The following is a 13,294-nucleotide window of genomic DNA, read 5'->3' on the forward strand; positions in this document are numbered from 1 at the left end:
ACAATAAGCAACGTAAAGGCTTAATGTAGTAAACTAAAGGCTCCTCTAGGGAAAGCATTCATTCATGGTCTGTAAGCAAGAAATTCCAGAGTTCTAATCCAGATTGAACTAGGTCCCCCAGTGATATGCAAAATGGAATTGATGCATACTTCTTTCAAAGTATATCATATATCAGATATTATCATTCTGGCTTTTCTATGTGCAAATCACCTGTGCATTAGTATTGAATGTTGTATACCTGATGCATTCAATAAAAGTAAAATAGGGAAAAGACATACACATGAAAAATGTTAAGTGATAATTTCTAAAGATATTGATAATACAAGACATAATGTTAAATAGCTATTCCCTTATCCTTATCTTATTTCCATTACCAGTTGAATGATGGTCATTGTTTTTTTTAAAGGGCCCTATCTTTTACTGCAATGCAAGTACACATCCAGCTGAGGCCACATTGGGAATTTTATCTAAAGTCAACAGTCATACAGGCTTTGCATGAAATACTGCCTCTTCAGTTTCCTCAGCTACCAAAGTGATTACAATATAAAATCTTAGTTATCTATTTATGACAAGATTATGATCACTAAAGGTACAAATAATAATGGTTTTCACCTTCAGTTATTATTGACTCATATAGGTAATCTATTCTGCATAACCAATAAAACAAGACACAGAAGTTTTCAGCTTTACATCGACTACAATAACATATGAAATTCTATAAAGATTTTCAAAAATGTTCAAAAATGTTCAAAAATTTTTATCACTAATTTCGTAACAATCACCTTGAGATACCACAAGTGTCTGGTACTTCGATATAAATATACAATTCCTACTAATGTTTATATAGTGAAATATTTAATGATTTGTGCAAAATAAATTTATAGATAAACAATCTGTATTATCTGTACTATTCTCATTTGTAACTCTAAAAGCACAGATGGGCCGTCAGTCGGAGACCTCAGTGATGTACCTTATAAAAACTACTGGAATTATTTTACTGTTATGTCTTGTTATATAATCACTCTACTTTCCAGGCACCCAATATGTGTATAAAGAATACTTGTTTTTAAATATCTTGATACAAAGTTTTCAAATACACCAGAAATGTCTTACAGAATTATTCAGGTGATGCAGTTGACACAGAAGTTCAATATGGCAATATGCTACATGATAAAAACTGAACAGAAGTATATTTTGCTTTATTTTTTCTATAAAATGTTAAAGGGTCTTGCTGCTTGAAGACAACTTTTTATAAAGCAATTCCATCATTGACATGAAAAATGCATTAAAAGTTATGCCAATGTGCCCTGCAAAATCCTGGAAACTGAATCCATCACTGACACTTTAAACAAAAAATTAGTGCAAATGTGTCCAACCTAAGGAGCTTCAAAAACAAGTCCTTTCACTCCTGTGAAGAGTAATGAAATGTAGTATAAGCAGACATAGGCTAAGCAGTTAGACAATATGTATTTTAAACAATTATTTCTAAATATTTAAAATGCGGTTCTAGTCCAAAAAGGAACTCTATAAAAATGGCACATTCTATTGCAAAAGATATCCCCTATACTGTATTTAGAGTCATAGCCATTTGATTTATGTTAGAAAGTTGCCTGACTCCTCTTCATGAGTTAATCAGGACTCAGTCCTGTAAGATGCTGAGCACTTTCAGTCCTTATTTTCTGTAATTATAATTGAAGGCACTAAGCATCTCCAGAATTTTTAAAACTACAGCTAGTTAATCAGTTCAAAATGTCGAAGTTAATGAAGAAAAAGAATTTCAGACAGTGACCTCATGTGTTGCTCGAAAAAGATATGTGGTTGCATGTTTGTAAATGAGGATAGGCTTTGGTTTGTATAGCCTTTTGCTGCTAGTACTAATTTTCAATTAAAATAATGTATTTCCTGTTCACAGCTAAGATTTCAGCTGACACCTGGGAGACTGAATTTTTATGTCTTTGTAAATACTGCAATTTTAATGTGAAATTACTGACAAAATATCATGTCATTCTACAATGCCAGATTTATAGAAAGCCTGCCTTTAGAATAGAACCATATTTAAAAATTCACCATGCAGACTGGAGAAAGAGATTTAAGTCAGTTATCAGAAATACATAAACAATTTTGAAAACACACAAACAACACAGACAGCACAAACTTCACTCTTGCACTAGAAAAAAGTAACAAAAAAGGAGTACACTCACAGATAGAAAACTTGTTGCTGTTGTCTTTCCCTGGAAACAATTTAAATCCTCTAGATTTAAAATCTATGGCCTTTTTCACTAGTTAAAAAAAAAAACAAACAAAAACACATATCAGGCAATATAATCTAAAATACGTCATTTCATTTGATAAATTTTATCATGGAAGTATATACAAATTAGAGTACTGGCTACCTAACAAGCTCATATCGTTTACCTTTGGTGGGAAACAATTTACAAAACAAGTACTGAGACCGATTTGTGCACCTGACAAAGGAAAGAAGTAAGAGTTGTAACTTAATTTTTCTCTTGCATAACCAAGAAAAGAAATTATGGACAAAAGTGTTTATTTTCACACACCATACAGTTGTGTAAAACATTGTCACACATTTATGGAACCCGGAAAATGAAAAGAATGATAGATATGTTTGTCTAAAACAATTGAAATGTTTAATCTTATCTGGTGTTTATTCTGTATTAAGAAACAGTACAACAGTAGTGATTATTGCCTGCTCCCTCCATTAAAAAAAATAAAAATGTACAGAACACTGTCATATCTGCCAACTGAAAACTCATCAACCTTTTAAAAAAAGATACGACATTTTTTTAAACAGCTGATTTTTGCTGAAATTTTAATTCATTTATTCTTCCCAATGATAGAGAATTTAAAAGGAAAATAGAGCCATCCACAACAAGTTATTGAGAGCACACTGAAATTAAATATATATGCTCAGATCTGAATTCCATAAGCATCCAAGTAATACAGGACATATATTAATCCACTTGTATTCTGAAAAGGTTTAATCATCAGTAGAAATGTGAACATACTGTTTGTCAACATATTTTGCCTGTTACTTCGGATTTTAAAATTTACATTAAAAGTCAGTATTACATTTGGGAAAAAGAAAACAAAAACAAAGAGGCAACAGGTACAAAATTACAATGTTTAAGTAGATAAAAAATCCTAAAAGTAACACATTGGAATACATTCTCAAGATCTACAGGCACCTGGATTACACACGCCCCACCCCACGCTCCCCCATTCCACTACTTGTATTCAAAATCTACCTTAGCTATGTTCCTAGCTTTAGTGGGAAAGAATAATTTTTATTCAGGAAGTACTGAAAATTTATTATCTGTGTATAGATTAAACATACAAAACAGAAATATTTTGATCATAGAAAAAACACTGCATTATTAAATTAAGCATATCAGCCTAGTTTTCTGCTTTAACCACAAAGAATTGGATTTAGAAAAATGAAATACAGTGTACTGCTCTGCACTTGGTTCTACAGCTGGTCGTCTTTCAAGCTTGAAAATTATTATTTACAAAGTGTGATATGGAAGGTAGTTGACTCCCACCTCATCCCCAAGCCCACTGTTCAACTATTTCTGTAAGAACCCTTATTTTGGGCTGGCTTTGTGACAAAGGCAGTTAATCCAGGCAGACCACGTAGCTTCCATGTATTTTTGAAACAAAACAACTAATAAAAAGAGAGTAAACCCAAAACTTAACACATATCAAAAGGTAAGAGACAGTAAAGCAAAAAGATCTCAGGAATTTTTTTCTTTCACTCTGGCAGCGATTAATGAACTCTACATAAAAACTGACCTTCTAAAAAAAATCAAATTTTAACTATAGGTTAATTTTAGGTACATTATACTCCAGTGTCTTTATAGATTAGATATGTATAAAACCTATATAGATGATGTGTATGTTTGCTACAAACAAATATTGCTGATGAAGACAGCAGAAATTAAAGGAACTAGGTCTAACAGAAGCTAACCCAAGAACATAGACAGTATACCACCAAAGAATTTTTCAGCACCTCTTAACTTATTATACAAAATCAATGAATAGTCAAAGAAACCCTTGCATGAGGCATAAATACCAAAGCAGCAAAATAGTATTGATGTTATTAATTAAAAGTAAACATTTACCACACACAAGAGCAGAACAAGATTCAGGAAAAAATAGCGTACTACTAAGAAAGATAATTTATAGGATAGATATAGGCTGTGATGATAACTATTTTTACACTTCTGATGGAAGACACTATACTTTCTTCTAAATACGCAGAGGCTTTTATCTCAAGAGGCAAAATGTAAATTTCCTTCTGCATCATCATTATGTAACCTGTAAACATTGCTAATGGTTCTGGGAAACACGTTATTTGCAGGAGCATAATGTATCAGTTGCCACAAAATACTATATTTTTTAATTTATTTTTAATCCTTAATACCAGAAGCTCTCCACTCCCTCTTCCCCCCACGCCTCAAATTAATTGAAACCCATAAGTAATTCTACCCTCAGGGGAAGTCATGGATCCAAGAACTGAACCTTCAGACAGCAGAGCCATACTGGAGTAACAGTAATGCTCTCTCATCATTGTGTGAGATCGCTAAGATGCTATTTCTACATAAATATGAATGTAGGAGTATAGCTGTAAGTTTCTTTTGGCATTCTGTGAGCATCAGTGTAAAGTATCTCCTCACGAATCAGAAGATAGGCCCAGCTAGTCTTCCAGTACCTAAGTAAAATCAGAGTGGGCTTGAATACATGATCTCAGGTGCTGGAATGGGTTTAAATATTTGCGGTAGGGAGATGTTTGTCCTTTATTTTCAGAAATCATCATAATAGCACATTAAAGAACAAAGACTGGTTTGGGTTTTTTGTTTCTTTCTACTCATCCTCAAACACCTGAATGGTATATACACAGTTTATGTACACAAGAAATAGAGTTCACAAGCTCCAAGTTGGAACTGAAAATAGTTACAAGAGTGTCTTTGTGAACTCATTATTTAAAACAATCAGAGGTATTTATAACTATTTGCATCACTTTGCCAAGGCTATTAAATACTACTAGGAAAACAAGCAACTCAAGATCTCTGAAGCACCTTCACACTAGCAGAGAAATTTTTACTTCTAACTGGGTTTTGTATGTTGATTTATTGAGCAGTAGTTTCTAAATACACTGTGAAGGAGTAGTTATAGAAATGCATGTGGTCTAAACATGCCATCACTAAACTATGTGTCAGCCTGCATATGCATGTACATACATAAAAACAACCCCACCATCACCAAAAAATCCCATATCCAAACCACAATAAATACATTATTTAATACTTGGTAAAATAGGCATTATTTTGCACATGACAATGTGGAAACCAGTGAGCAAAATGGTAACTGTTCAAAACCAGTTTTATTATCCTGAGAGCTACATGAGACATGAATTTCAAGATGGAAAATTTGCTTCTACAACATGGAAGCATGGGGGTATATAGCCATGTAAAGGATATCTGTTTAAAATACTGACAACCCAAAAATTCATATCTTTATTTTAGTTATGCAACAGCGTTTATGTAAAGAAATTGTCCAGCTTGTCTCTTCTATGTATTGTAAACTTTTAAACCAAGTATAAAGTAATTTTAAAATGCTGACGACTAAACATCACCATTCTACACTAAACAGGCACTCAGCCTACATTACTACTAGTAACTAGACAGAGTGTTAACCATGGAAACTTAGGTGTCTTCTGACCTTCTATACTTCTTTCCTTGGGCGTAGCTCAGAGCAGTTCAAAAACCGGAACAGCCCCTCCCCTCTTCTGAACCTTTCTTAACATTATATTCACTACTGCTCAGCTAACGGAGGTGGAGAACAATATCATAATATCAAAGCCATTATTTCAAGATTGCACATGTAGCCCTCCTTAAATGACACCTGCAGAAATATATTATATGAAAAAGCACAGTAGATTGCTTATTTGACTGTATCTAAGTATTTATATTGCATATACATAAATGCCCATATATCTTATTTTAGAAAATATGTAGTATCTCTGGAAATGATCTATTTGTGCCTCCTCGCAATATTTGTATTCTTCTGTTTCTCATATTGGACATTTATTTAAAGTCAGCTGCAAAGGATTCTGCTTGATAATGTCTGAAACAAAAATAATGGTTAAAATAATTTCTGGGGTGAAAGTCTTTGAGACTATATTGTCTCAAGATTTTTTTTTCCCCTTTTTCCCCAAGACGGAGAGAGAAAAGTTAATCTTTCCTTTGAATTTACATTCTCAAAATTCTTCCCACCACACTGCTATTCTTTAGAAAACAGAAATCAATACCATTTGTTTTCTTTGCATTGGGTCCAGATGTTAGGGAACGCAAGCTGACACTAAAAAAAACAGGCACTTGCAAATTCATAATTACAGAATCCCAGAATTCCAGAATGGTAGGGGTTGGAAGGGACCTTTGGAGATCATCTAGTCCAACTGCTCTGCCAAAGCAGGTTCACCTAGAGCAGCTTGCACAGGAATGCATGCAAGGCAGCTTTTGAATATCTCCAGAGGAGACTCCACAGCCTCTCTGGGCAGCCTGTTCCAGTGCTCTGTCACCCTTACATGATCTTCTGCAATAAGTATATTTTCTTGAATTATGTTATCCTAGAAATAATAAGTAATTAACTCATTAATGGTTTTCTGAAGAGACAGCAGACATTTGTTTGGAATTCAGTGTAAAACCGGTTCCGACTACTACAGAACCAGTAATTCACTGATCAAGAATTTCAATATCTGATGATAGCAGATTTTGCTTGCAGCAGCTGCTGTTTCAATGACAGAAACAGTAGTCTGATATACTCTGCACTTCCAACATTTAGTGCTCATGTGCAGATATGCTAAATAAATCATGTATGATACTTCCAGCTCATCTTGGGTATAGGCCTAATTCATTGTATTTCCTCTAGAAGTTGATCTACATGCACAGCACATCAACGGCCTGAATGTACTGAACTTACTACCCATGTACAGGTCAGTTACCTTTATTTTGCGTACACTTGCATCACTACGCACGTGATAACTAGTTATCCAGAATTTCCAAACTCTCACAACACAAGTGCTAAATATCCAGATATCTTAGGGATCACCACTTCAAGGATTGCACAAATGGCGGGGGTGAAGCAGGGGTGGGGGAAGCGATGATACAGCAACCTATTTAGTTTTCAGGTGATGGCACTTTAGGCCCCAGAAATTTACACTGAAAATATCTAAACCCAGCAATTTCCCAAATAAATTTCACTGTGATCCAACACGCTCACTGATTAAGCACTATCTTCTAGACCCTTTCTGCACCTTGAAACTTGGCATTAGAAGACATGGCTCTTCATCTGCTACGTAGGTTAATGATTCCTGAAATATGAAGAACCATTCAGAAGATGAACAATCAGACTATAAAGTCATGAAACATACACTTTTCATATTCCATTTTTTGCTTTTTATATGAGCTGATCTTGGTTTCTCTTTTACTACTCCCCCACCTTTCTCAACCCCCCACCCTTCTCAACCCTGAAGTGCCCTGGTCAAGGCAGATTGTATAGAAGATTTATACTTCAAATTAATGCAGCTGATGCATGACTGTACTGAATCACTGCACTGTATTACTAACTAACATACTGCATTAGTAAAACATGTAATAATAAGTATTTGTTTCTTCATCCTACAATATTTTAAACATGACATCGTGGTGGACAATAAATTTAATGACTAAAATAGTGAAAATGACTTTTTGACTCCTTGCTCAAAGTAGAGATGTTTAAACAAAGTTACTGCTCATTATGAGCAGTAGATAAAATTAGACTTTTTCTTTCCGTTCAGGTATCTTTTGCTGACAAGAAGCTCTATTTTAGTGTTACTCCACAGTCAAAAAGTTTTATTCATAATGGAAGAAAATGCAAATGAGAGAATGAATGTAAAATTCTCTCCATAATATGATATCTTCTGATAGTTCAATGAACATAATTGTATACTTTAATGAAACATGCCATATGCCTACGGTTCTAAACTAATGTGTGCATTTAACGTTTACATTAAAATTTAATATATTTAGATTTTATTTTAATATGATGCATTTCCATTTTAATTGTGAAACATCTCAGGTTCATTTTTTATCCATAGAAAACCTATGACAATTTTCAGAGAACAGTATGATATAAGCTATGTATAATTTAATACGCATTTGAAAATTTCTAATTGAGTTCTTATCTCAGTTAAAAATACATTGCTGAGCCACTGAATGAAAAAAAAAAAGCTCTCCTCTTCTCTTGACTGAAAAGTGAAGAACTGGAAGTTTAAGTGTTCCTGTGCTATGTCATTTGTCAACAAAATTGTATGTGGGACCCTCCCCCTTAACAATATTTTCACTAAAATTTATAAAAATACCTTACTTATTTAGGTAAGTCCCAATTAATATAAGGAAGAACTTTGCATAATAAAGTAATGTGATAATGAGATGAACTATGTAAAATTAGTCAGAAAATGTAATGATAAAACAAAATTATTTTTACACAGATTACAGGCATATATAAATATAGGCTGTTCCATATATTAATATTGAATTAAGAAGGATGAGGAAATATAGTTAGTTTATGCAGGTGGTCTTTAAAATGGTCAAAATTACAGTTTTTTCTACTGTATTCTACATTATATGTATCTCAAATTTCTCTAATTTAAAAAAAAAAGAATTATTTAAAAGAAAGCAAGTATGGTTAACATGTATATTTGTAAAGTAATGCATAATTGCACTAATTATAAATTGGTTTTTATATTGTAACTAGAATGTATTCTATTTATACCAACATATTGTGATCAAAATAAGAAATCCTGAATTACTGGGAGAAAATATTGACACAACACATCAGAAGACAAACAACAATTATAGAAGTAAACATGTATAATACAATGAAGACCACTTAAGAACTGCAGGAACTGCAAGAAAAATATATACAAGGAACAAGTTAAGGAAAAAAACTGACAGGCCAGTATAAGGAATAATAATTCAATTATAACATTAACATAACACATTTCTTGAAACTAGTATGACTGATTTTGTTTTTCTATTTCTTCCTTCTAATCACGCTGGACTTGACTATTGAATGAAAACTGTTCTCTTTTCCTAGGACTTTGAAGTGGGAAGATGTCAAGAAACTCAGGTCGTTATTACCAGCTTTTATCTAATAAAAAATATTTAAATTAATCAGCCATGGATTACAGAGTTCATCCACCAAACAGAACATATCTATATGACTCATTGCACATATTAAACAGGTATTCCTGAAAGTATTATGAAATATTAAAAAATCATAGTTCAGTGATTAAATGCTTGAGTGCTAAATTACATCTGTGTTATGCTAATAAGCATTTCTTGGTACTATTTAAATTATTCTAAAAAAATAACAGTTTAAAATAAACAAATGTTCTTATATACATATATTCTTATATAAATATAAGAACATAAGAATCTTACTGAAAAATATATTGACTTTCTTCAGATTCCCATCTTTGTAGTTCTGTGTTTCACTTATAACAAGAAAAGACCCCAACAAAAAACAAAAACAAAAACAAAAACAAAAACAAAAAAAACCTGAGGATATATGTACATTTCCCAATAGGCTCTTAAAAAACTTCAACAGCTCTTCAGAAAACCTCCCGTTCCCTGTTCTTCCTTTCCTCTTTTGCTTCTAAGTAAAACTGATAAAAATTAAGACATATGAATATATTTTCTAATAAATCCTTATAAATTTTACATCAATTAATCCCAAAGTAGTGCTCTGTCATTCACCGAATCTTTAAAAAAAATAGAGAATTAAATTACTTTCTTTAATTCCTTTTGTTTTCAGAAATTTCATTAGCATCTAATTACGAGAGATTATTGTGTTTATGACATGAGATTCCTCACAATCTTACAAGTCTTTAAAAATCTGTTTAAAAATATTCTTGCCTCCTACCATCATAAATTATCCTGTAACATACAGCAAAAAAAAATGCTGATTTAATGGGAAACACACAAGTGTTTTCTCCCTAATTCATTTTTCTTGGCTATTACTAAGATACTACACAGTCAGACATCAAAAAGTATAAAGGAAAGTGTGACAGATAAGTGTTCTCAAAGAATGATGGGGAAAGGATAGAGAAATGATAAAGGGTTTATAGGAAAGTTAGTAAAAAATTGAGTTGAAAATATAGAGAAAGTAAAGATAATGGAGATATCAATAAAAGTAAGATTTTGAAAACAAACAGCTAAATAAAATCATCAAAACGTATATCTATACTTTAATGCTCAAACTGAGCAGATACAGTTAAAAATTTGCAAATGCCTGATGAGACCTCTGCTGTCTAGAAGGAGAATAGAAGTTGAGTAATAAAATGTGTTGGAATATAAAGTTCTCTTGAAAATAAACAGGATGTAAGATCCTAAGGAAAGCATTGAATCACTTTTTGAAGTGCTACACAATGACTAGTTTCATCCATTAAGATTTTCAGGTACTATTTGAGTTTGAGTTTGATAAGCAATTTTTTTCCTCCAACCTTTATATGTCCTTTTCAGACTGAATTTTTCTATATTTCATTTATGAATGAAATGGTCTTGTTTGAATGAAGTGGTCTTGTTACATTGCTTGCACCTTAGACTCATTTGTGACTGTAGTACAGAAGTCTTACTTTAGAAATTCCTTTGGGATGGATATTGTCTTAGAATGCAGGATTTCTTAATAGTATATTAAAATCCATTATGTCTTAAAAATTATTACAGTCTCTTCCTCTTTGTGACTTTCTTGGTGTATATAGTTTTTTTCCTCTTTGTGACTTTCTTGGTGCATATAGTTATATGCCTGTCAATACTCTAAATATTCTTTGCAAATACGTAGTTTGTTGGAAAAAAAGCACAGTACATTATTTCATCATTTTTCAATATAGAAATTAAACCACTGTTCAATTGTCTCCACTGATCATGATTGCTGAATAAAAAGATACAACCAAACTTTATCACTTTTCATTGAGAAGCGAAAAAAGGATGACTACTATAAATTGTTTATACTGAGTTCGCCTTATGTAGAAGGAGTTAGTTCTTATTTATTTCTGGGGTAGAAACCCAGGTTCATTACAACGAAGAGCAAAGCTCCAGTGACTTGACTGGAGATACTTCATTTTCAATCCACTTCATACTCCTTCAGTAGAATTAAAGAGTCTTTTAAAAAAATTTAAATTCACTTCGTAAAATTATTTAAACTCACTTTGTGGTACTTTTAAAAACCCCAGAGTTTAACATCATGTCAGCAAAAGTGAGAATCAGACTTGATTATGTTTGGCGCTGATAGATCAATGATTCTTCTCAATTATACGAAAGGATAGAAACCTCTGCTGTATGAACATCATCAGGTTTCACATTTATTTTATTCTTTCTTTGCTTCTGTCTTAAGATTTATTTAGAAATCCTTGTACTCCTTGTTCTCTGTTGCCACTGAAACCAAAAATAAGATTTCCATTATTCTCAGGGGTATTTAATTAGGATGCATGTGTACTTCCATATTAAAATGAACTAGAATAGAATAGAATAGAATAGAATAGAATAGAATAGAATAGAATAGAATAGAATAGAATAGAATAGAATAGAATAGAATAGTTTGGAAGGGATCTACAATGATCATCTAGTCCAAATGTCTGATAACTTCAGGGCTGAAAAAAAGTTAAAGCATGTCATTAGGGGCATTGTCCAAATGCCTCTCAGCGTTTGGACATATGCTTCTTAGCACATCTTTAGACAGTACAAGTATGCTATAAAAGCACTCATAAGAAAAAGATCTAAAACATCTCTCATGATGTTTGCATATACTGAAATAAAAATTCTACAGCCTGAAAAAAGAAAAGATACAGTTGATATGAATTATAAAACAATTCAATAGCACTAATAGCATTATTAAACTCTGAATAATAAACTCAGATGGTAGAAAAGACCAACAATTAGCCTCCACTAATGTTATGATCAAGGTAACAGTACTGAAATAATTACGCAGAAAATAAACAAGGGGAAAAAAATCACATTTAATCTCCTTCCTAATTTCACATCTGAAGAAGACAGATCATATGAGAAACTGTGATTGTATTATCCACATAAATTGCTACTGAATGCTTGGCATTTGAAGCTTCTAGATTTAAGTGAATGGAAGTGGTTAGGGACCTCCTTTTTTGCCCTCTACTTCTGAATAGAGGAAGAGACGCTTTCTTGAGTTTGAGTGCTTGGTGTCATTAGAACTCAGGACCCAAAAGATACCGTGTTTCTCTTCCAGCTATCATATTAGCCTATCAAGCTCCATCTTGAAAGTAAGCTCTTCACTCTTCATCTACTGCCTCTTTCTAGCAGAAAGCTTCATCGTTCCAATAACAAGAACTCTTCTTGCTCCTCTCCCTGATGTATCTATTTATATATTATATAGTCATTTGTCCTTATTTAAGTTCTCCACATACTGGCATTCACTTATTGAAATACTTATCCTTTCATCCTGTCTTACATTTTCTTTTGTAAGGTGGGATGATCAGAACAATGTAACACCATTATAGTTCTTCTATTCATCCGATTCAGTCTGAATTCTTTTTGATGAAGGAACTATAATCATGTACAGTATTCCTCATGAGATCTCACTGTTGCCTTATAAAATAATACTTGTACTTCCCTATCTCTAATGGAAGTATTTCACCAAATGCATCTAGGGTTCTTTTTTCCTTTCATATATAGCCAGAACACAAAGTGGTCTCCTCTTGTGTGATTTCCTACTCATAAGTTTAAAGAAGAAACGCTTCAGCCAGCTGTTGACACAACCTACAATTATTGTTGAAGTCCAGATAGTAAGTGTGGTAGACTAATTTACACCAAGCAGCTTAATTTTAGATAGATAGAAACTTCTAGATCTCTCTATACATCTCTCTCATACGTACACTTCAAAAAATATCAGTTTAGGAAACAAAACAGTGTTGTTATTGTTTACTCATTCTGAAAGTTCTTACTCACAGAACAATCCTTAAGAAGGCAACGATATGACTCATTCTATAATTATCACTTTGCATGAATGCTAACGTGTCATAAATCAGCACTATTCTGGTCTCACTAGCAACATTGTCAAAATAGCCTACATCGAAGACTACATGTAGACTACACTTTTATCATTTTAAATATACAGAGATATGGTATAGTAAGTTGTAGTAAATTATATTTAGTAATTAAATTTTATCTTTTCAAGTATTAATTAATTTGCATAGATTTGG

The 13,294-nt window shown here is 32.5% G+C and overlaps 1 protein-coding gene across 3 annotated transcripts in view; it reads right to left on the reverse strand.

Moving 5' to 3' along the window:
• CSMD3 (CUB and Sushi multiple domains 3) overlaps positions 1–13,294 on the reverse strand; it is a 684,352-nt gene that overhangs the window by 414,965 nt on the left and 256,093 nt on the right. For 2 of the 3 annotated variants that reach the window (XM_074577704.1, XM_074577703.1), the window contains one exon: positions 2,202–2,279. The exons of the other annotated variant lie outside the window; for it this stretch is intronic. In XM_074577704.1, coding sequence (XP_074433805.1) covers positions 2,202–2,279 — 78 coding nt within the window. The remainder of the gene's footprint in view (positions 1–2,201; positions 2,280–13,294) is intronic. 3 annotated transcript variants of the gene reach the window in all.

Source organism: Larus michahellis, chromosome 2 (assembly GCF_964199755.1).
Source record: "Larus michahellis chromosome 2, bLarMic1.1, whole genome shotgun sequence".
Taxonomy (NCBI): domain Eukaryota; kingdom Metazoa; phylum Chordata; class Aves; order Charadriiformes; family Laridae; genus Larus; species Larus michahellis.